General features: G+C 49.0%; 2 protein-coding genes and 1 long non-coding RNA gene across 7 annotated transcripts; 2 read left to right on the top strand and 1 right to left on the bottom strand.

Moving 5' to 3' along the window:
- Positions 1 to 6,930: 6,930 nt before the first annotated feature.
- Positions 6,931 to 14,119, top strand: acta2 (actin alpha 2, smooth muscle). Its single transcript, XM_085169421.1, has 9 exons — positions 6,931 to 7,052; positions 8,924 to 9,103; positions 9,329 to 9,457; positions 9,546 to 9,656; positions 12,019 to 12,103; positions 12,436 to 12,597; positions 12,681 to 12,872; positions 13,137 to 13,318; positions 13,392 to 14,119. The coding sequence occupies exons 2-9, from the start codon at positions 8,975 to 8,977 to the stop codon at positions 13,533 to 13,535; spliced, it is 1,134 nt and encodes a 377-aa protein (XP_085025547.1). The 5' UTR covers positions 6,931 to 7,052; positions 8,924 to 8,974; the 3' UTR covers positions 13,536 to 14,119.
- LOC146512061 (uncharacterized) lies at positions 9,663 to 11,122 on the top strand. Its single transcript, XR_014875573.1, has 2 exons — positions 9,663 to 10,048; positions 10,497 to 11,122. It is a non-coding gene; the product is annotated as an uncharacterized LOC146512061 (long non-coding RNA).
- A 748-nt stretch (positions 14,120 to 14,867) lies between the features above and the next one.
- Positions 14,868 to 23,479, bottom strand: stambpl1 (STAM binding protein-like 1). Of its 5 annotated transcripts, none has more exons than XM_085169413.1 (12): positions 22,029 to 23,475; positions 21,721 to 21,850; positions 20,241 to 20,458; positions 20,085 to 20,163; positions 17,952 to 18,047; positions 17,570 to 17,788; positions 16,943 to 17,093; positions 16,719 to 16,843; positions 16,496 to 16,633; positions 15,973 to 16,085; positions 15,784 to 15,883; positions 14,868 to 15,693 (listed from the first exon to the last, which is right to left on the bottom strand). In XM_085169413.1, exons 2-12 carry the CDS (start codon positions 21,748 to 21,750, stop codon positions 15,634 to 15,636), a joined length of 1,329 nt encoding a protein of 442 aa, XP_085025539.1. In that variant the 5' UTR covers positions 21,751 to 21,850; positions 22,029 to 23,475; the 3' UTR covers positions 14,868 to 15,633. The 5 variants fall into 5 exon arrangements, with proteins under 5 accessions (XP_085025539.1, XP_085025540.1, XP_085025541.1 ...); XM_085169414.1 differs by having other exon boundaries at positions 23,172 to 23,475; XM_085169415.1 differs by having other exon boundaries at positions 23,257 to 23,475.
- Between the last annotated feature and the right edge of the window lie 445 nt (positions 23,480 to 23,924).

The following is a 23,924-nucleotide window of genomic DNA, read 5'->3' as shown; positions in this document are numbered from 1 at the left end:
TCGCACCTGCATTGTTAGGGTTCCAAATCGCTACACAGTGCATGCCTCAGCAAAGGGAAATAATCCCTAGATGCATGTAGGTGCACGTGAGCGATGCTGTTGTCAATTCTATATGTCTCTTAGTGAAAACATTCTCATAGTGGTAATTGTCAATATGTAGTATTATTGTAAGCAGTACTGGCATGTACCCTGAAATCTACAGGCATTTTGGTGCATCAAACCGGTCGCTAAGTCTGACGTCACTAGTCTGGGCCTAAACTCCACTGCAGGTCCATAAATCAAACATCACTATGGCATTACTGAAAAACTGTCTAAAGTCTTTCATCTGTAATAAAATGATCAGCGTTCTGCTCTACCAGGTGTAACGATTGAGTTTAACATCCAGGCATCCATGAAAACAGAATTTATGACATTTAACGGAGTTAGAAGTTAGCAGGAAGTTAGCTCGCTAGCTTTTAGCTAAATACAATATAGCATGTCCTGACTGCGGGGTTTTGGAAACAAATTCAAACGTACAGCTCTGCTATCACTTCCAACATAAATGAAGACAGAAAACTAAACAGCAGTGACGTTTGTAGGGTTACTGAAGTTTGGCTAGCTGGTATATAATGATGTGCTACGTGACCGCTAGCGACACAGCTATATTAGCATAATATAAACAAGCTAACTTTTTTTCCACTCGATAAAAGTTAACGTGAGTGTTCTCGTGGTCAGGAACAAATGCAATCGCATGGCAGGATGCTGTAAAAGGACCAAACTTCAGCCAGGAGAACAACTGAGATAATCCATCCACAATACGAGGTTAGTCATTCACATACTGCTGCATGGGCTGGGCTGTAGTTACATGCTAAGGTTTTAAAAACTGAGCTTAAATAAATGATTAGCGGTAATAAAAGCCGAGGGAGGTCAACAGTGATCACTGACTGTTTTAGGAGCTTTTTGAGATTAAATAGAAGAAAATACAAAACATTAAACATGTTAACAACACAAAAGCATATTAAACGCAGACTACTTTAGGCCCGGAAGTAGGATTCGTCACGTCATCACTTAACGACCGGATAGTAACTTTATTCACGAGTAGCCTTTTTGGTTAGGATGCTACGCTAATACTAGTTAGCTAGTCAGGTGCTTTCACACCCAGCTCTATTTCTCTATGCGATTGTAACTGTTCTAATCCTTGTTAACAGAACTGAATGTTGCAGTTGTATGACACACTGTTGATGACGACTGTGTGCTATTACCTTTGTATCAGTTGGAAGCTGTTAAGTACAAGTTTTACTTGATGTTCTTGCATAAAAAGAATGATAAAAAAAAAATGTTTGTTTTCTAAGATAAAAGCTCATGTTTTTACATTTTATTGTTGTTGGTGGTTAAGAAAAAGGTAGAAATAATAGCGCTCATCTCTCAGTTACCAAAAGGAGGAAAAATAATAAATAAATAACACTGCCACTATATGATCACAACTTGGTTTCAACTAGAACTTTTAAAGAAAGACTTTGACAACATTGTGTTGTAGAAATGTATATTAGTCTTTTGTTAAGTTCAACGTTTGCTAAAGGAAAAGAAGGAAAATAATCCCAAGCTGGTAAATCACATGTTGCAGTTGCATGTGTGCAGAAGAGACACTGATACAGATGTGTAGAAAACAGCAGCTCTCAGTGAGGCTGCCATAAACACATAGGAGGCAGACACACACACACACGCATACACACACATGCACACACACACACACACATTCCTGAGCTGGTTGTGTGTTGATGTTAGCCGACCAATAAGAAGCAGCTTCAGTCCCTGTGAGGAGTCCAGCGGTTTTCCCATTTTCGGTCAAAGTCCAGGCAGGGTGTGTGTTTGTGTGTGTCTGTTAGTGTGTGTGTGTGTGTCTGTTAGTGTGTGTGTGTGCGTCTGTTAGTGTGTGTGTGTGTTTGTGTGTCTGTTAGTGTGTGTGTGTGTGTGTGTGTGTGTCTGTTAGTGTGTGTGTATGTGTGTGTTTGTGTGTGTCTGTTAGTGTGTGTGTGTGTGTGTGTGTCTGTTAGTGTGTGTCTGTTAGTGTGTGTGTGTGTGTGTGTCTTTGCATGTGTGTGTGTCTTTGCGTGTGTGTGTGTGTGTCTTTGCATGTGTGTGTGTCTTTGCGTGTGTGTGTGTGTGTGTGTCTGTTAGTGTGTGTGTGTGCTAGTGTGTGTGTGTGTGCTAGTGTGTGTGTGTGTGTGTGTGTGTCTTTGCATGTGTGTGTGCTAGTGTGTGTGTGTGTGTGTCTTTGCATGTGTGTGTGTCTTTGCATGTGTGTGTGTCTTTGCGTGTGTGTGTGTCTGTTAGTGGATGTGTGCGTGTTAGTGTGTGTGTCTGTGCGTGTTAGTGTGTGTGTGTGTGTGTCTGTTTGTGGATGTGTGTGTGTGTGTGTGTGTGTCTGTTTGTGGATGTGTGTGTGTGTGTGTGTCTTTGCGTGTGTGTGTGTCTGTTAGTGGATGTGTGCGTGTTAGTGTGTGTGTCTGTGCGTGTTAGTGTGTGTGTTTGTTTGTGTCTGTTTGTGGATGTGTGTTTGTGTGTATGTCTGTGTCTGTTAGTGTGTGTGCTAGTGTGTGTGTTTGTGTGTGTCTTTGCATGTGTGTGTGTCTTTGCGTGTGTGGATGTGTGTGTGTGTGTGTGTCTTTGCATGTGTGTGTGTCTTTGCGTGTGTGTGTGTCTTTGCGTGTGTGTGTGTGTGTCTGTTAGTGGATGTGTGCTAGTGTGTGTGTTTGTGTGTGTCTGTTTGTGGATGTGTGTGTGTGTCTGTGCGTGTTAGTGTGTGTGTGTGTTAGTGTGTGTGTGTGTGTTGATCACTTGAGTCTGACACAATCAGAAATAATGATATTGATGATGATGATGATGATGATGATAAAGGAGCACTTAAGCTTCCACACTGAGGTCAAAGGTCGCCGCTGTGCTGAGACGGGATGAAGGGTGAAGGTCACGTTCACCTGCAGTCCCTCCGGCGTCCAGCAGAGGCTCCAGCAGTCGCTTGGTCCCCGTGCACTTTTCTTTTATTGTGACGATGAGCTTCCTGTGGACCTCTGCAGGGTTCACCTCCACCATCAGCAGACCTTTTCACAATAAAAGCCTAATGCTCTAAATGTGCCATGAGCTCTGCTCCTGCACTGACAGTGAAGCTGTGCTGGCAGAAGCCACTTCCTGCATGAGCATCAACACGAACAGGTGTTTGTGTTCAACTTCACTTCCTGTCCTGCAGACGCAGACTTCAGGTTTAACGCCCGCACTCCACACAGGAAGTAGCATTTTTTGGTCTCTCAGTACGAACCTGTGCTAACGTCTGAGCTCACACAGGCGTGTCTGCTGATTCTATGGCAGTGGTTGTTTATGGGAAAGGCGTTCAGACTGATGAAGGTCTGAGCAGAGCGGCGTGAGGAGGAGGAGACAGCGCTCCATCTCCTTAAAAAGGCAAACACAGCAGGGCGGGGGGACCGGCCGCTGAAAACAGGAAGAAGAATGTTTGGACTGTTGTGTCCGGACATCAGGCAGCAAAGACCAACCCTTTTATGGTGTTATGGACAGAGGAATTCTGGGAAATGTAGGAGGTGAGAAACAGGAAGGAGTGAAACATGAAGATCTCACTGAGTCCTGAAACACGAAGCGAGACTCATTCGAGCCAGTTTCAGCTTCCTGTGGTCAGCAGCACTGGAAACAGTGACGATGGTTCCTGAGTGGCTTCATCAGGACTTCTGGTGCACTCGAGGCTCGCAGCATTCGTTCGTGCACAGCTCTCTGAGCTCTGCACTCTGATTGGACCGCTGCAGCAGCTCGATTCTTTCCTTTTTCAGACATTCTTAGATTTGCTGCCGTGCTCACATCTTTGTCCCGGTTTGGGATGGACGGCCTCGCGCTGATACACTTTGGCGCACTCGGTGCTTCGTTCAAACGCATCTTTGCTAACCGTGCCTCTCAAACCAGCCATGACCTGTGACCTTTAACCTGCTCACTGAGGCCTGTAGAGTCTGAGCTTGAGGAGATTGTGTCAATACACCTGAACGCTGCAGAAAGTCGCCGTACTCTCACAGCTGATGATCAATAATCAGAGGATTGATTATCAGCTGATTATCCGCACCTGGCCTGCGGATTCCTGAGGAAGCGGTGAGGGTGGAGTTAGGTCACTGATCGGTTGTAGTTTAGAGCAAAGAAGCTCTCCTATTGGCTGAGAGATTCGAGCGAGTCGAGGGTTCATCAGGAAATACATCACTGACACTGAACAGGTGACCTCCTGTGTGACTCCTGAGCAGGTCATCAGTCTTAGTAACGAGCCTCTTCTCCATGGAGACGGTTGCTGAGGCTGATGGGTATCGTAGTGTTTGGAGACGAGGCGCCGGGCAGAGGGAGGAATGTGTCCGGGTCTCTGCTTCTCCTTAAAAGGAAACTTTACTACGACCAAATCAAAACTTCCTACAACAGAGGCTCCGCCCTCCTTACGACTCCTCAGGAAGAGAAAGGCCAGGAGAAAAAATGAGGAGAAATTCAACCTAAAACCACAGACACCAGGGGAAGTGTCTGTCTGTGGCTCCAAATAAGGAAGGTCAGTAAATAAAGGAGACTCGGCCCCAGCCCTCCTCCTCCTCCTCCTCCTGTAAAGGGAGGAAGCACAGTGGGTGTGGCGGTGGCATCCCGCTGCTGTCCTTGTTTAGCTGTGCAGCGTTCATCCAACACATCCTTCACTGCTTCATGCATCACCACAACATTTCCTCCTCTTTAGCTCCACTCGGAAACCACAGCGAGCAGAGGTCAGAGGTCACCTGCTAAATACCCCAGAAAGAGACTTAAAGCATGCACAGTGAGAGAGAGAGAGAGAGCTGCAAACAGAGGATCAAATACACAGACTGTATATAAACAAGGGCTGGCTTTGATTTTGCAGCGCAGCCTTCTGGGACGTGTTGGTGCGAGAGCCTCACAGCAGGAGGTCAGAGTTCGTCTGTCAGCTGCTGCTGAGCTGGAGGAGCAGCTGACAGTGGACAGTGACGTGAGGAGCTGATGGCGTCTGAGTCAGAGCTGATGTTAAAGAGAAATCAGAGGGACTTCGTATATTTCCACAGGTTGATTATCATCTGCATGCACAGTTTCACACGCTCACACTGCAGTGGGGGAAATTTATGGTTCAGCATCCAGCTCAGGGTGAGAGTGCGTGCTGCATTCAGGACGCGCTGTAGCGTAAACAGATGATGTCACCTCCTTGGCGTGCTGCTGAGGCGTGTACAGTCTGTGTATGAATGAACACGATACACAGCCATATGAGGAGCTGCGAGCGCCAGTGGAAAGGGGGGGGGGGTTACACGGACAGTATGGCGGTGAGGAGAAAGTACCCGGAGATGAAGAGTGACTCGAGGCGCTCAGTATCCAGGGCCAACCGTGTCACTGTTTACAGTTTTAGAGTGACCTTTGACCCCCAGCACTCGGCTCTGTTTTGACGTCTGATGTACTTTTCCAGGTGACGCCTCTGAGGCCCTCCCTGAGCCGTCGTGCATCAGTCACACCCTCAGACTCGTTTGTGTTTGCGCTCAGCTCAAGAGAATGTAAATCTGTTGGCAGCAGCACAGCTGAGGATGGAAACAGGCCAGGGGAGGGGTCAAAGTTCATCTGAGAGTCAGCTGGAGTCCGAGCACGCCGAGAGATCCTGAATCCTTCAGACAGGAACCCCGAGGACCACGACCACAGCGCACAGACACACACATCACTCTATAAAAGTAGAAACTAATAGAAATACACTTCAGAGTGTGTGTGTGCGTGTGTGTGTGTGTGTGTCAGCAGCTGAAAGGAGGTCATTCTCTCTCTTTAAAGACCAGCTGCTGACAGTAAACACAGCTGCACTTCAGCACCTGCTGAACCAGGACCAGGACCAGGACCAGGTCTGGGTCTCAACGGGGTCACATGTCGTTTGTTAACGTGGTGAAAACAGCAAAAAGAGTTTGAGCTGAAGTCTGTCGCAGCGCTAACATCAGAAACACCGTGTCGAGTTTCCTTGGAGACGGAGGGTGAGGACAGGCAGGGTGTCGGGGGGGCTGAGGTGTGAGACTGTCAGCACGACCCTGCTCCATCCACTCAGAGGCCCAGGAACACCCTGCAGACATGTGGCTGAACAGCTGGAACAAACACGCAGTCACCAGTCCGCCACATCAAACATCAAGTAGCATCAATATGTCTGCGTCGCTCAGCTCAATATTAACAGGAGAGAAGAAACACTGAGGACAAGGCGGGTTGCACAGCGGCTTGCAGGTGCCGAGGCCCACCTGAACGCAGGACTCGCAGTAACAGAGTTCTGTGAGTGTGCTGCCAATCAGCTCCGGCGCATCACAATCCGCCAGACCACAGACCGCTGCGCTCGGCCGTCGCTCAAACACAGGTCTTTCCTCTTCTCTGCAGGTGTGCAGGGACCTGCGTCGCCTAGCATCCACCCTTCAGTCGGACAGGCCACGCCCCTGATAATGCAAACTGAAGTCATGAAAAAGAAAATGCTTCAGCCTTATCTGGCAGAAATTATTTATTATTTAATTATTATGTTAATTTTGGTTTATATCTCAGCTGTTAACGTGGAGGGGGCGGGGCTTATGAGGCATACCGCCAGCAGCCTGCAGGGGGCGATGCACACGTTTCATTCATTCATCATTGTAACTGCCAGAGGAGTTGCTCATACTTCAACCCCAATCACAGTGAAAGTAGGACTTTCACTGAGTAATCTGATTACTCTGGCTGTGTAATCTGATTACTCTGGCTGTGTGATCTGCAGGAGCCGTCGGCGCTCCTCTCTCTCTGAGGAATGCAGTGAATGATGGGAGAAAGTCCGGGGCTCCACCAGCCGTGTGATTGGCTGCTTCCCTCGAGGCCTGCCCTATAAGGACTGAAGCAGGGGAGAGTGGGGGAGGCGCGGGGGGAGGAGACGGGAGGGGGCTCAGAGCCTTGTTTGGGATGGAGGGATGGATGGAGGAGGTGGAGGCTTGATAAACTCAGTCGCAGCTCCGCAGACTCTCACTTCTGTCCTGCCCCCGCCCCCACATCCCAGCAGGCCCTGCACCACCACGGTAAGACCTCCACCACCTCTTCTTCCTCACCTGCCTGTGTGTAAGTGTGATGAAGCTTCCTCCTCTCTGCTCCTCTGCTCTGACACTTTAAAACTGTTGCAGCTCCTTCTCTGTCTTTACTTCGCCTCGTCTCTTTTATTTGCTCTACAGTTCCATGATTTCACCTCCTCCATCACCTCCTCGCTCTCCTCCTTTCTGCTCTTTCTCATGTAAAACTGTGTAAAAGCTGTGGAGCCTTTTTCACCTCCGTTCATTAAGCCTCTCCTCCACCTCCTCTGTGTCCTTCTCTGCTCTGCTCCTCGTGGTTGTAGTGAACAGTGAGAAAGTGGCACCTTTCACCTCCTCTCTCCTCCTCCTGTTGCTCCTTGCGTGTTTTTCCATGTTTCAGGTCGTTGAAACTTTGGTGTTTCTCGTGTGTGTAAAATTGGACTTTTTCTGACTGAAGTTTGGTTCAAACTGAAACGTTTTAATTGAACATTGATCAGATTAAATCCTCACTGAGCTCTGCAAAGCTTCAATCCACTGATCTCCGATCAGCTTTAAATGAATAAGAGAAACCTGTGGACCATTCCAGCCAGCAGGGGGCAGCGACTCCCCCACAGAGTGAAATCGGTGAAAACTAAAAATACATGAAACATTTGTCATGCTTCAGATGTCCCAGAGAAATTTGAAGAACATAAAGAAAAAAATCAAATGTAGGCTGAAAAATATATATTTAAAAACTGAAATATTGATTAAATACAAAAAGAAAATCAAATATTAACTTGTACTTTTCCATATTATTTCTGAATTTAGTTTTTTGGCACAAACAGGCCTCCGTAGCCTCGTGTGAGGACGAGTGATGTCTTTACTTTTGCCTCTCAGCCGTGTGTTTAAAGTTTGAACACACACGGCCTCGTGTGTTTACAGCACAGCTGCGGCAGCACAGAGACGAAACACACACATGTAGTTGTAGCTGTAAAACCTGTCAGGCCGGTGCAGCAGCGCCCCCTGCTGCTCACAGCCAGTTTGAAATCTGCAGAAAAAATGTTTCATGGTTTAAAAGGTAAATTTGAAAGGTTCGTGTTTCATGCAGCGTGCAGCTGTGCTCGCCTCTACATTAAACATCTGGATGACAGTTAGATGAAATCAGCTGATGCTGCAGGTTTAGTTCGGAGTTTATACCACAGATGACGAGCGGCAGGCAGGACTGAGGGCAAACTGAGCCCACGAGCTCTGCTGGAGGGAAAATCAGAAATATTCGATTCCCAGATTCATGACTAAATATGGACAGATGTGAGGTGAGGAGGCGAGGAGACGATGAGGGACACATGGGGAGGGGAGGCAGAGAGAGCACAGGGAGGGAGAGAGGGCGAGGGAGCATACCAAACACAGGCAGGACTCTGCTTCATGTCCTAATTAGGAAGTTTTCCCAGAGTGCCTCATGTTTGGGGGGGTGCTGCAGCTGGATGATGTGAGGTCCTCGGGCAGGTTTCCCTCTGTGCGGACGATCCATTTTAACCTCACTGCTTCAACAGGAGCGTCTTCTTACCTGCTGAAGGTCATGTCGGCTCACTGCGCCATCTTGTGGTGGAGCGCGGTACTGCAGGGTCCTTCAGCCCGGCTCGTGTGACCTTCAACACGATGTGTCGAAGTTGCCTTTTCCCGCTCACTTCCTGCTGAAGCTTTAAACTGTCTCCAAAAGCACAAATGAACAAAAACGACTGTGGTTGGATCTCCGTCAGAGCCGTGAGCCCTCACAGGCCGCCACGGCGCCGAGGCTCAAACAGAATAATGTTGGGATGTGACACATGTGGATGGTTTGAGTGGCGAGCGCTCACACACGCCTGCCGATGATAAGTAATTGAACCTGCGTCTTCTTCTGCCTGCAGTGTGACTCGGTGTCGTAGTGTCGTTGCTTGTCTACAGCGCCCCCTGCAGTCATGTGTGATGACGAGGAGAGCACCGCTCTGGTCTGCGATAACGGATCCGGTCTCTGCAAAGCCGGATTTGCCGGAGACGACGCTCCCAGAGCCGTCTTTCCCTCCATCGTGGGCCGGCCCCGGCACCAGGTACAAACACACACACACACACACACACACACACACACACACACAGGCACATATGCATACAAATGCACAGAAACAAACACACACACACAGAAACAGACACACACACATCCAGTTACAAATGTCGGGATTATGACAGTAATATATTATTGAAGAATCAGGGACAGTGAGGTTAGTCGGCACAGGTGAGTACCGGACAGTAAACTGAGCGCGCTCTGTGTGGTGCAGGGAGTGATGGTGGGCATGGGGCAGAAGGACAGCTACGTGGGAGACGAGGCTCAGAGTAAGAGAGGAATCCTGACCCTGAAGTACCCCATCGAACACGGCATCATCACTAACTGGGACGACATGGAGAAGGTGTGTCTCTCACACACACACACACATGGACGCGCGCAAACACACACACACACCTGTGTGACTGCTGCTCTGCTCTCTGATTGGTCAGATCTGGCACCACTCGTTCTACAACGAGCTGCGAGTGGCTCCAGAGGAACATCCCACCCTGCTGACTGAGGCGCCACTCAACCCCAAAGCTAACAGGGAGAAGATGACACAGGTACTACACTCTACTACATGTACCACAGTAATGCAGTACTATACTATAGTGCTCTACGTGTACTGAGATATATATATATATATATATATATATTTATTAGGGGTGCAACGATACACAAAATTCATGGTTCGATATTTTTTCGATACAAAAAAATATTCATGCCTTTTTAATTTGTCATTTATTAAAATTATAAATATATTTTTTAACTCAAAAGTACAGTTTTTAAATGTAATGTTGCTGAAACAACAAAGTAATAAAAAATAAATCTGATGGAGAAATCCCTCATCTTTGGAAAAGAGAGTTTATTACAGAGAAATGTCTCTTTCCAAAATAAAAGCTATACTATACGCTTCTTCTGGGCTATATTCTCAGCAGCATATTAAACATATCAGGTCCAGTGTTGCCAACTTAGCGACACGGGTGCTGTAACGCAGTCAGTTCTTCTTTTACTCTTGTGCTGTTTTGTGGATCACAAGGTTTAAAACTACTTATAAACACACACACACACAGTAACTCCACCAGAGTGCCTATTGTGGGTCACTTTTGCCGGTCCAAGCCCGGATAAAGGAGCAGGGTTGGAATTGTGACATAATTATAAACAATAATTGCTAAAAGAAATTTAATTTGTAGTTCTAAATAAATTCTAAATGCATTTAGGACGTTTTTTACTCACTTTATGTCTCTTCCACGATGTTATTTCTCTCTCCACCATGTAGGTTACAATTACATTAGCATGACCAATTATGCAAATTAGGTGATGACATCATTTAGCGACTTCTAGCGACTTTTAGGACAGCCAATAGCGATTTTCCTTACTGAGGAGTTGGCAACACTGATCAGGTCCCCATAAGGAGAATCATGTGCTAACGGCTGTCTAAATGACTCGGCTAAAGTTTGTAGCATGCGTGCTTGTTGTTTTTGTCTGCTTCCACTTGTCTTTGCACGAGGATGATGTCGGAGTAAATGTGCAGTCATATTCGTTGTGTTCCCACTAGTGCTGTCAGCGTTAATCTGAAATGACGTTAACGCCACAACACGGCAAATCTCCGTTAACGAGCTACCGCGGATCGCCCCGTGCCTGGGGCTGGACGGCCAACACGTTAGCGAGCTAACTGCGCTAACACACTAGTTCCCACCCATGTAATTGAGCATTGCGTGGCACATCCAACATACTGTTTTACTTTAGTCCATGACGCGCTTACCTTCAGGGTCATACGTCACATGAAAACCAAAATAGTTCCAAACGCCAGATCTGAATGAGGGTGGGGGAGGTTCAATTTGCCATGTTGCAACGAGCTTAGCTTCTGTCTTGCTAGCTTGCCCTGCGCTCAGTGAATCTGTGTTCGACTACTCCGCCTAGGCTGCACTGTCGAGCGCAGATCCACTGAGCGCTCAACACAGACAGCATCGTCAGAAGGAAAGTTGATAAAATAAATTAAAAATTTTGTATTGTTCGATACGTATGCGTACTGAACTGAAAGCACTGAATCGAACGGTTCAATATCGATACGAGTATCGTTACCCCTAACAAATATATATACATATACATAATGTATTGCAGTATGAAAGTACACTACAGTACAACAAACAACAAGATGAAGCAGGTATCCCACAGACTGTAGATAAAAAATGGACATCATGACATCACCCATTAATCAGATTTTCAGATTTTAAATCTTAAGTTTATGATTATGGGTACTGCCGTAGTGGGCTTTTGCTTCAGGAAGTGAACATATTTGGTCAGCGGGTGGAATGCTAAAAGTTATAAGCTAATGCTAGTTTTCTTGGCTATCAGTCTGTATCCACACACTGTACAGGTTTATCACACAGATACCTGCTAATCAGTAACATACACTCAGCAAACCTGGATCTAAGCCTCCTTGGATTATCTGTTAGTACAGTGACCTTACAGCAGCCATGTTACTGGTCACATTACATCATTTAAAATGCTCCAAAAAGCTCCACCAGCACAACACTGGGTCCAGAGGCCCAGTTCATGGACTCCAATTAGCTGAGGCAAAGCCTAGCAGGCAGCTAGCAGCTACAGCCACCTGTGTCACTATCCACCTGTCGGCCAAAGTAACCACGCCCCTAATAATGCAAACTTAATATGATTTAAACAGGTGAGTTCTAAAAACAGATGTTAAGAAGGGCAAGTTATCTACAGAGACCAAACAGTTTGTGCATCAGGCTTTAAAAATGTTTATTTTTGGTGTAAAGTTTCACCGTCTGTGGGGGCTGACGCACTGCTGCCTCTGCTGGATGCTAAAGGAACTGCAGGTTTTGGATTCTTCTGTCTGCTCCTGGAGGAACACAGATTGATGGTTAAGACAAAATATTTCCACGATTTTTTTGTTTTCAGATCATGTTCGAGACCTTCAACGTTCCTGCCATGTATGTGGCCATCCAGGCCGTCCTATCACTGTACGCCTCAGGACGTACCACAGGTTGGACCACACCTCCTACTTTCTCCTTACTCACAATCTCATCTTATTTTTGGTGCTTTACTCCTGGTCAAAAATGACTCCAAGGTTCCTCACAGTGTTACTGGAGGCCAACTTAATGCCATCCAGAGTAAGAATCTGGTTAGAGACCATATTTCTAAGCTTTTCAGGGCCGAGTACAATAACCTCAGTTTGATCTGAATCTGCATAGCAGCGAGAATGGCTGCACTGTTTCTAATTATATTTGTTGTCACGGTGACGGATTGAAAACTGTGGGTTTAAAGGTTAAGGTTAAAGGTTATTAATCAAAGTTGTCCTGTTTCTCTACCCTCAAGGTATCGTCCTGGACTCAGGTGATGGCGTCACCCACAATGTGCCGATCTACGAGGGCTACGCCCTACCTCATGCCATCATGAGGTTGGACCTGGCGGGCCGCGACCTCACCGACTACCTCATGAAGATCCTGACCGAGCGAGGCTACAGCTTTGTCACCACCGGTAGGTCACGCCCACTTCCAGGTAATGTCAGAGTCACCTGTGATGATGTTTCTGACCCGGTCTGTCTGTCTGTGTGCCTGCAGCGGAGCGAGAGATCGTGCGGGACATCAAGGAAAAGCTGTGCTACGTGGCTCTGGACTTTGAGAATGAGATGGGGACAGCCGCCACCTCGTCCTCGCTGGAGAAGAGCTACGAGCTTCCTGACGGGCAGGTCATCACCATCGGCAATGAGAGGTTCCGCTGCCCTGAGACGCTATTCCAGCCCTCCTTCATCGGTCGGTCCCTCCTGCCTGTCTGTCCTTGTACCTGGTTAGAGTAGAGCTCTGCTACTTAATAAAACACTGTTGAGTTTGCTCTCCTGAATGCTTGATCTGATGTGTCCGAACATCTTCAGACCCAAAAAACAAAGACAATCAGCAGATTCTCCAATGCTGACGATCGAGAAAAGCTCAGATTCGACTGATCGCTCCGTCAACGGGTCTTTTGTAACACCGATGGCTGATTGAACCTCTCTAACCCAGCATCTGGTCCTCCTGCAGGTATGGAGTCGGCCGGTATCCACGAGACCACCTACAACAGCATCATGAAGTGTGACATCGACATCCGTAAAGACCTGTACGCCAACAACGTGCTGTCTGGGGGAACCACCATGTACCCGGGAATCGCAGACCGCATGCAGAAGGAGATCACCGCTCTGGCGCCCAGCACCATGAAGATCAAGGTGAGGCTTGACCTCACTGAGGCTCACTCACATTCAGCAGAAAGTTAGTTAACTTTTGACCCCTCTCTCTCAGATCATCGCTCCCCCGGAGAGGAAGTACTCGGTGTGGATCGGCGGGTCCATCCTGGCCTCGCTCTCCACCTTCCAGCAGATGTGGATCAGCAAGCAGGAGTACGACGAGGCTGGACCCTCCATTGTCCACCGCAAGTGCTTCTAAAGGCTGCGCCCGGGCCTTCAAGCCCCGCCCCCTCTCCTTTAGCACAACGTTATTTTAGCCTGCACCGAGCACCCGCTAACAGACCCCAGATCAGCCACCAAAATCAGGCCCGCAGGGACGACAGGAAGTCAGAGAGCGCTCGACAGCGTTAACCTCAGAGGACAGAAAGTGATGTCATGTTTGTTTTTGAAGAACTTCCAGAAAGTCAAACATCCTCCCTCTCTGCTCACCTTCAAACTGTGAATGTGCCGCTTGCCCTCTGCAACCCCACCACCCCACATTCCACCTGTGGCCCCGCCCCCTCTGAGCTCCATGTTGGTGCTGTTTCCTGTCAGAAAGTGCGTTTTTATTTTTGATGAATAAAGCCTGAATGTTGCCCGCTGGTGTCGTCTTCTATCGATCACATTCACGCGGCGCTCTGATGATGTCACACGGTGTATGATGATGTCACTGCTGTTGACCTGTGGGTAGGTGTGACCTCGTGGTGCTATCTGTTTTAGTAACATTTGACAAGGTGGTGATGTGAACGTGGAAGTGACGGTTGAATGAACCCAGGAAGACAATAAAGCGCTCTCATACCTGAACGGCGTCGCTCTTTTATTTCACCTGAGCTGAACTTTGTTGTCATAGCAACCAAAGCTGATTAAGAGTGAAGCAGATAAACAGTAAAACTGAAAATAAGTGAACATTACTAAACTCAGCAGGGGGAACAAGTCCTGGGGATGTACTGCCACCTGGTGGCCCGTGCTGGAACTGCAGCTGCTGACAGTAAAGACTTAAACATTTCAATATAGCTTTATTAAATAAGAAATCCGTAATCATTAAATCATTAAAGCCGTAATGATCCGTTTGGCTGCTGCAGCGCTAAGAACAGTGTTTTTAAACAAGAGCAACCGACGCTGCTCACAAACACCCTCGCCACTTCCTTTCCCCGTGTCTTCAGATTGGAGGACCTCCTTGTCACGCCTGAAATCCATTGTGGGCTCTTGGGTCTTTGAGTATTAGTGTCAGGTTGCTGCCATCACACCCCTCAGTCACACACCAAATGCTCGAATACTTCGTAGCAGGAGGGCTCCAACCATCGCCACCGTTTAGTTTCTGTCCCACAGAGCCGCAGTTAGCGTGCAGAAATCCTCCAAACATAAAGTGAAGCGTCAGCCTGCAGATGGTACTGCGTCTTTCTCTTTCCTCTGAAAGCAAGTTTGTGTGAGAAGTTAAAGATCTGAGCAGTTTGTGGGTTTGAGTGGGTGGAGCGATCAGAGTGGGTGGAGCAATCAGAGTGGGTGGAGCGATCAGTTTCAGACACTTAATCAAAAAACAGACGCATACGGGTGCTGGAGCAGCAGAGGGTGTTTTATTACCAAAAAGTTAAAAACAGCAGTCAGGTCACAGTTTGTCAAAACGTCATCAGCAAAAAACAGTCACACAACAGCTCGACAAGAAAACATCTGCTGGTGCACACACTGAGAAGTCCTCCAGCTGCGGGCGCTTTGAACGCACCACGAGAGAAACATCGGAAAATAATTTCATCTGCGAGAAGTTTAAAAGGGCCCACTTTACACGACACACCGCCTTCACCTGAGCCTGCAGCGCCCCCTGCTGTCTGCCACCCTTTACATGGCACCCCACTCGAGGTCAAAGGTCAGAATAGCTTATGGCGTGAACGGTCTCGCCTTAAATGACAGAGTGTTAAGAGTCTCCTCACAGTTTCACATCTGCAGCAGCGAAGAGACTTTCACCTCTGATCTGAGACCAAACCTCTCAACACTGAACCGCCACAGCCAATCAGAGTGTCAGGGAAGCTGCCTAACAGGAAGTAAGGTCACAGCCAAGCTTGGTGGATATCAGCTGACTACCGGGGGCGCCTTAGCGCTGCGATCAGCGGCCCAGCAGGACGGGTGCGGCCTGACAGGCAGGACTCGGGGCAAAGATGCAGTGGCTCAGCAGCAAAAAAACAAAACAAAAAACAACAAAAAAAACACCAAAAATTAAAAGTGTTAAAAGTTTCCTGTAAATTCGACATCACAACGTGTCAGCGAACACCGGCGGTACGTTCACAGTTTCCTCTTCAGAATAAAAGCCTGCCAGTGCTTCCTGTCTAAACCCTGAAGTCCAGCAGGTTAAGCCGCAAGTCCCTGAACACGACGTGTCTGCACACCTGAGGGGACAAAAGAGGACGGGTTAAAGGTGATTCAGAACACAGCACGCGGTATCCTGACGATGACGTCGACCTCGGCGAGGGTCTCACCGTGAAGAGTGGCGGCTCCTTGGAGTGAGGATGGAAACCTTTCAGCTTGCAGGCAGAAACTTCGGACATCCCCAGGTCGGTCAGCCTGAACACACCTGTGCTGGGGGGGGAGACGGGCGGAGCGACGTTAGCGGGCTGAAAGGCCTCGCGGGAAATCGGCGTACACGCGTGCTCCAGTGACAGACTTACTCGTTGTGTTTTGGCGCGCAGACGATGGCGACGGCTTCCGGCAGCATCAGCTGATATGAGCAGTGAGTGTGGAGGTCGACGCTGGACAGGAACGCCGTCTGAGTGGGATGAGTCTGAACACAGAGGTCAGAGGTCAGACACACTGAACCACAACCCTGACTGAAGTGACGCGTGCAGAGTGAGAGTGTGAGACCTCTCCCTCGCTCTGCTCATCTGTTGCACGACTGCAGGCACCGTTTCCATGGTGATATATGATCATGTAAATGAAGGAGAAACACTGGTTTTCTCAGGAGCGTGTGCTCGCTTACAGCACTTGTGGGGACCACTCACCAAAAGAGGCCCCGAGTGAGGCGTTTGTGAGGACATTAACCAGACAGCTAACGTTAGAGTTATTTTAGTGTCGCACTGTTTCTGTTCTCACAAACTGCTGTTGCTATGAAGAAGGTTAACTGCATCTCTACAAGAGCCAATCATGGAGCTCCAGGACCTCCTCCAAGCCCCTCCCCCCAGCTTCCATGCTTACGTGGATCCAGCCCAGCGTCAGCAGGTGATGCTCATCCTGGAAGCTGAACAGCTCCTCCACGTTCTCCATGTCGCAGAAATCCGGGCCGGCGGTCTGTTTGGGGACTACGACGTGAGTCAGCGTGAACTCGTTGTGCGTCTGAGAATGAGAGAGAGGCGGGGCTTGGCTGGTGGTATATGACTGAAAATGGGCGAGGGTGTGACAGGACGTGCGTTTCGCTCACCAGCTGTCCGCAGAGGACGCCGCAGGTCTCGATTCCTCTGGCCGTGTTTGACCGGGCCAGCGACAGGAAACTCTGAGTCAGGCCTTTGGGAATCAGGACTCGCCTCAGGCCCTCCACCCTCTCACCTGTACACAAACACACCTGGTTTAAGAGGGCGTAACGTCTGTGTGGAGGTCTGATTGAACCTGCGTACATGCAGGTATACGGAGTGACTGTGTACTGACTCTGTACTCCAGCCAGCGTGGCGGCGGGTTGGCTCACAGGGGCAGGCGGTCTGTTTCTGTTAGGGTCTGCCCCCTGGGATCGTATGCTGTTTTTGATTGGCTGCTGGGACAGACGGGAGCCGTCCATCACCTCAGGCACTTTGGTCTGAACCTGCAACACAAACATGAAAGATGCAGTCAAACTACACAGTACTCAGTAGGCTGGGCCAGTATTACAGTACACCAGTACTTCACAAGCTAATCTGTTAGTAGGCAGGCTAACGTTAGCTCAGGGTGTAAAGCTGGTCGACCTTAGCTTCCCTGCTAACACCAGCTAGCTGGTTAGCTTTAGCTAGTTCTCTAACGTCAAAATGAGGCACGAGTGTTAGTTTGTGTTGAGCCGGTCATTTACTGGACTCTTTGTAAGCTAGTGTTGGCTAATGTTAGCTAGTGTTGGCTAATGTTAGCTAGTGTTGGCTAATGTTAGCTAGTGTTGGCTAGTGTTGCTCCCTGTGGACGAGGCAGGTCCGTACATGAACGCTGTCCTGCTGCCAAAGGCACTGCAGTATGAAACAAAACATCGACGCAGCTTCCGGGTCGAGAAGACTAAGCCAGCGAGAAATTCCTGTACTATGAAGAATACGCTACCTTTTGCTCCGCCTCCACTCCTCTCTTATTGGCCAGCTCCTGGCGTCTCAGCTGGTCCTCGAAGTAGCGAAACTGTTCCGATTCAATCTGCATGCGTCGCAGAGCGGCGACGCGCTGCCTCTCCTCCTCCAGCAGCAGGAACCTTCTCCTGTCCTCGTCCAATAGGGACAGCTGCTGCAGCTGCTGGCCACACCCGTGCACCACAACCGCCGCCTGGCTCTGAGGAAACAAAGATGAGCTCGTACAGGTGGCTGTGGCGAGTTTACCTAAAATAAACGACTACTAGTCACACGCTAACCTTCACCTGAAAGACAGGTGGGATGGACTCACCGCGCAGAGGCCGTTCCCCTGGATTGTTCCCATACTGTGAAAACTCACTCACCTGGGCTCTGAGGTATTCGCTGTGTTCCCTGCTGTATTTCTCCTCCAGGCGCTTCTTCAGCTCGTCTTTACGGGGAAACGCCACCTCCTGAAGTTTCTGCACAGACAGAACAGGTCACAGCAAAGACACCAGGACCAGGTGTGGTTCTGCAGCAGGAACACCTGAGGAACGGCAGCAGGAACACCTGAGGAACGGCAGCTGGAACACCTGAGGAACGGCAGCTGGAGCACCAAAAACAGCATAACTTTACAGAGGTCACTCTGGGTCCACCTGGACTCAGGAGGAGGATTCATGATGTAGGGCTGGCGTGATGGAGGGGGAGGGGCCAGATGGAGGCAGTCCTTCACAGCCACAACAACAAGACAAAGATTTGAAGTCTGGTTTAAGGACTGGACACGTTTCCAGCGATGTCCGCCACTTATAAAAACGTCTTCCACCAGCCGAGCCAACGTTACACCGATGAACGGGTTTAACTACGTCCGCCTGTGCTCCACCTGCACTCCTACAGGTGTGCCTACTTAGAAACAACTCATATAAGAATAAACCAAAGAAACGCTGACACACGCGCTCAAAACAAACACAGGAAGGAACAAATACGACGAGACGGGCGGAAATGGTCGCCCTCGCCCGCCATCCCACAGACCGATGCCCAAAGATTCAACTTTTAAAGTTCAGTGAAATCCAGCTGTGGCAACTGCACGAGTTCCAGATGTTTCCTGATGTTTCTGCTGCACGATCAGTTTTCTAGAATCTTCCAGGGATGAAAACTTTCGTGTTTCTACCGCGATAAAAACGGTCGTGACTTTTCTGACGCAGCTGTGAAAGCGTCAGCATCAGGACAGATGTTTCTACACGACGGCGGCGAGCCTGCTCGCAGCGACCAACGCGGCACTTTTAAGCCAGCTGATTAACGAACAAGTATCTGTTTCAGCTCCAACCTGCCAGACACTCTCACCTGAACACTAACGCCCCGCCCACCAGCTTCAGCCAACAGGATCTCAGTCCAAACATCCTCGAGCACAAATCGAGCAGGAGATCTGGAAACTTCATGTGTTAAACATGTGTAGTGACATCTCCATCATCCTGCTAACAAACCACAGACTCGACGTATGAGCCAGAGCTGTGTCACAGCGTTTAATCCTGGTTCAACTCTGAGCCTGACTTTTTTAAACTCCACCACATCCCAAGATTAAAAAGATAAACAGCCCATGGTTAGTCCGGCCTGAGGCCTCAGCTGAAGCCTCTTCATGGGCAGAATCGATGCACCAAAGGTTGTTAAGTACCAACAAGAAGCAGGCCCATAGATCTGGAGATTTGCTAGCGTGGAAAACCACTCAGACAAGAGCGACAGACTGAAGGCTGCTCTGAGAAAGACGAGCATCAGAGCGCTAACAGAAGCTAACTGTGTTGTCCACAAACTGCTAACGACAAGCAGCCTGGAGAAAATCTACCGACGTCTGAGGACAAACCACCAAATCTCAAATGATGAGTTACAACCATCAAGCCAGATTTTAAACCAGCATGGCAGCAGGAGCTAGCTGGATTCAGCTGGAGCTACCTGGAGCCATCAGAGGCCAAAGGAAGCTAACAGCTGCTAGCTGGAGCCATCAGAGGCCAAAGGAAGCTAACAGCTGCTAGCTGGACCCATCAGAGGCCAAAGGAAGCTAACAGCTGCTAGCTGGAATGACCTAAAACACTTACAGCAGGGGTGTCGAACTCCAGGCCTCGAGGGCCGGTGTCCTGCAGGTTTTAGATCTCACCCTGGGTCAACACACCTGAATCAAATAGTTAGTTCATTAGCAGGCATCTGGAGAACTTCAAGACATGTTGAGGAGGTCATTTAGCCATTTGAATCAGCTGTGTTGGATCAAGGACACATCAAAAACCTGCAGGACACCGGCCCTCGAGGCCTGGAGTTTGACACCTGTGACTTACAGGAAGAGGTGAGGGGAAAGCTGCAGCACAGCGAGCAACAACCTGAGCAACAGGAAGCTGGGACTGATAACACACAGGCTGATTGGGTGATTGTCTGCAGCTGGTGGGGAAAAAAACAAAGACAGGAAGTAGAAGTGGCTCAAGAGCAGGCAGGTGAGCGTCTTCAAAATAAAACAGGAAGTTGATAACGATTGTTACCTTCATGATGAAGTGTTTCTCGGGGATGGCGGTGCACTGCTGGTAGTCTCTGTGGGCGGGCAGCTTCTCTACAAATAGACTGAAAGACAGCGGCCGTCACATCACATGCTGTGCGAAGCACCAAGCAGCCCCGCCCCCAACGCCACTGAGCCTCACGTGATAAACTTGGTGTAGAGGACGTAGGCGTTCTCCAGGCTGCCCTCCTCCAGGTAAACCGCCGCCATGCGCTCCATCTCCACACCCGAGCGGAAGTAGCGTCTGGGCGCGATGTCCTCGTTGATCTCCACGCAGCATCCCATCTTCCCCAGCGCTCGGACGCGTTCCGCCGCCGTCAGCGACACGTCTGTGTAGTCGGGCTCTGCCGCCAGCTTCTTCTGTGGAAGAAGGTGTTCGTCAGAGAAGAGCAAAGATGGCAGCAGCCTCTGAAAACATCAACATGAGCACCAGTGATTTCAGTTTGGAACTGTCATCGATGCTCAAAACGACCCTTCAGAGACCCGTGTCCCTCAGACACCCGTGTCCCTCAGACACCCGTGTCCCACAGAGACCCGTGTCCCTCAGAGACCCGTGTCCCACAGAGACCCGTGTCCCTCAGACACCCGTGTCCCTCAGAGACCCGTGTCCCTCAGAGACCAGTGTCCCTCAGAGACCCGTGTCCCTCAGAGACCAGTGTCCCACAGAGACCAGTGTCCCTCAGAGACCCGTGTCCCACACAGACCCGTGCTCCTCAGAGACCCGTGTCCCTCAGAGACCCGTGTCCCTCAGAGACCAGTGTCCCACAGAGACCCGTGTCCCTCAGAGACCCGTGTCCCACAGAGACCAGTGTCCCTCAGAGGCTTTTGGCTCGAACACTAAGTAAAATAAAATATCTCAGTGAAAGATTTTTTTCTGTTTAATAGCAGGTGACGAGCTTAAGGACACGAAACTCATTAAAGGAGCCGACATTAAAAACTCTGAATGGCGTCACAGCTGAGCTGAAGTGTTTTTCAGGCAGGAAACTGAGATTTCCCATCCCCGCTGGGAGCCTGAATGCAGCGTTTGTTGCTCAGCTCATTAAGATGACGGCGCCAGTCGGAGCGCCGAGGATAAGAAGACCTCTGTGCACCGAGCGGACGCAGAAACAACCCCACTCTGTCTCACCTTTGATCTGATGTTTTATATAAAACTTTGTTCCTACTGATCAGGAAGCGTTTTGTCTTTTACTTCTAATTTTATTCTAATCTGATTCATTACGATATTTATTTGATACATTTGAATTTGATGATATAATCATTGTTTAACCCTGTCTGCCTTTATTAGAACTTTCTGTAATGTCTGATTTTATATGTAATTTAATTTTATTACAACTCTTTTTTTTCTTTCACTTTTTTTTTCACACTCGTTTCATTTTATTTCATTTTTAGTTAAATAATTAAATGACAAAAATAAACTAAGAGACGTGATTTTCAGCTTCCAGGTAAAATGATGCAGTCGCTGTAGACCTCAGCGCGTGCTGGCAGTCGTGTCACTGTTGTGTTGTAAAGCTGTTATGATGCGTGTTTTTCTGTCCCCACATTGTGAGTAACAAGAACACGTGTGGGTCCCCACAGCATCAGTAAAACGCACGCACACACACACACACACACTCAGTACTTACCAACGTGTTTAAGCTGAAGCCTTGTTCCATTGTGTGTGTGTGTGTGTGTGTGTGTGTGTGTCTCAGCGTGTGCGTGTCACTGGTCGGCCCACGGCCGGCTCGTCCATCTGCCACCTCCCATGATGCTTCACTGCGGGGGAGACAGAAAAACAAGATGAGCAGCTTTGAAACGGCACATATGGGTGGAATGTTCCTTTAAAGCTGTTTTATTTCCCATCAGCCCCTCATCATCATCATCATCATCATCATCATCATGCCTGCCTGTCCTTCAGCTTGGTCCACAGTTACCATGGCAACCAGCGACTAACCATGAGGTGACTCAGCCGCTCTTAAACCGATGAAGACAAGGCGAGCTCCCACTCCTCACAAGCTTCTGTGTCCAAACAAACAGCTCTGATCACGCCACCGTCACCGTGGCAACAGTTGCACCTGGCTGGAAGTGCTTCGAAAGAACAAACTCGCCCCGATTTTCATTTATAACCATCCGCAGGTGAGACTCCACCCCCACCATCCTACCATTACGCTCAGCAGAAGCTCAAAGTCCTCCTCATTGGTCTGACGGCAGTCCTGGATCAGTTCTGGAGGCTCACCTGCAGCAGGTGAACACCTGGAGGAGGAAGCCCTGATCCAGGGGATCCTCGTGGGCAGGTATAGAGAGCCTGTCGCAGGTTACGAGGGACTCACCTCCACCTGGGCCAGGTAAACTCGTCTCTGTGTCTGAGGATCAAACTGAACTGCTCCTGACTCCGCTCACATCAGCTGATACACGTCAGACCTGTCGGCGTCGTTTCCGTGAGCCAATCAGAGCTCAGTGCTTGTAACGCAGGTGTGACGAGTTGAACCAGCTCGGCCTCGTTCAGATCATTCAGATGCTGACGAGCCAGCGGCGACACATCGACACCTGCAGACGACCTGAGGTAACTTGACAGCAACGACGATGATGATGATGCCATGCAGGTGTTTAAAGGTGAACACCTGCATGAAGTCCCCTGGAACATGTGATTTAAGGTGGACATGTCTGTGAGCGCCTTACATCTGGATGTAAACCTAAACACAGGTTTGCTTTCAGGCTGCTGTGATGTCACAGCTGGACACACCTCAATTAGCAGATCAATTAATTGATTCATTTTTCAAAATAAAAGCTTGTTTTAAAAAAGCTCAGTGACAGAAATTAAAAATTAAACTTTTATTTCTTTGTTTTGGGTTCCTTGAGTCTCTATTTTCAAAATAAAAGTTGACAGTCTTTATCTGCTACGTCACAGACTTTCAAACTAAAGTTTGAAGGCTTCAACATGTCATCACAGGATTTATCGATAAACCAAAGGCTGATCAGCAGATTCACTGATTAGTGATTGGTTTAAAAATGAGCTGCTGGGGAACCAATAAACAGCCCTGTTTTAACTTTAGCATGAAAACATCTGGAAACAGCTGCTTTCAGCCCCCACACTCACCTGATGATGACGTCTACAGGTCCTGATCAGCTCGATAAAGAAAATGATTGATTTACCGGCTCACTGGACCCGGAGGATGATTTACCGGCTCGGTGTCGGCGTTCAGCCCGCAGTCCGGCTGCATCCCGCGGTCACACATGGAGCCCGGCGGCGGAGGATGAACCGGATCCAGGGCGGTGCGGACCGGTCCGGTCCAGCTGCGGGACAGATGTGAGAAACGGATGAAAGCTCCGGAGGATGCCGCCGCTCCACACCGACTACCCGCGGAGATGGTAGCCGCAGAGATCGTCTCTGAGATCGAGATGACTCACTCGCACTTCACGGTGTCACCGCGGCGGGTGTGACCTCTGTGCACATGCGCAGAAAGCCCCCACAGAGAGCAGGAGAACAGCGGGAGGTCTCACTCAGACCCGGCAAACATAATCAAATGATGTCATCAATAATCAATGATGCGAACAGATTGTTTGTGACAGACATCCGTCACAGAACATCCGGGGCCTCAGATCCGAAACACCTTCAGCACAGCAGGTGAGACTCTTTCAGAATAAAGGACACCGTTTCAAATCTTTCTGAGCAGAGCTGCTTTGACATGTTGCCTTTATCACAGCGGGTCTCACCGGAAGTGGAGCAGTGCAGAGAGAGGGTCCGAGCATCTGTGATCAGGTGTGTGCGGATGTTTATCGCCCTCTTCTGGACTCTGATAATCACTGCAGATGTTTTCAAGTTTAATTTCATTCAACATTCAACCCGCCT

This window comes from Neolamprologus multifasciatus, chromosome 8 (genome assembly GCF_963576455.1).
Source record: "Neolamprologus multifasciatus chromosome 8, fNeoMul1.2, whole genome shotgun sequence".
NCBI lineage: Eukaryota > Metazoa > Chordata > Actinopteri > Cichliformes > Cichlidae > Neolamprologus > Neolamprologus multifasciatus.
This window is presented reverse-complemented; position numbering and strand designations above follow the sequence as displayed.

Excerpts from the sequence above, each read along its gene's own strand:
- stambpl1 (XM_085169412.1), bottom strand. The coding sequence starts at position 21,750 with ATGGAACAAGGCTTCAGCTTAAACACGTTG. Across the intron at positions 20,459-21,720 it reads GCTTCAGCTTAAACACGTTG|AAGAAGCTGGCGGCAGAGCC; the intron begins GTAAGTACTGAG and ends CTTCTTCCACAG. Across the intron at positions 17,094-17,569 it reads GAGTGGAGGCGGAGCAAAAG|GTTCAGACCAAAGTGCCTGA; the intron begins GTAGCGTATTCT and ends TTTGTGTTGCAG.
- acta2 (XM_085169421.1), top strand. The coding sequence starts at position 8,975 with ATGTGTGATGACGAGGAGAGCACCGCTCTGGTCTGCGATAACGGATCC. Across the intron at positions 9,104-9,328 it reads TGGGCCGGCCCCGGCACCAG|GGAGTGATGGTGGGCATGGG; the intron begins GTACAAACACAC and ends TGTGTGGTGCAG. Across the intron at positions 12,598-12,680 it reads CTACAGCTTTGTCACCACCG|CGGAGCGAGAGATCGTGCGG; the intron begins GTAGGTCACGCC and ends GTGTGCCTGCAG.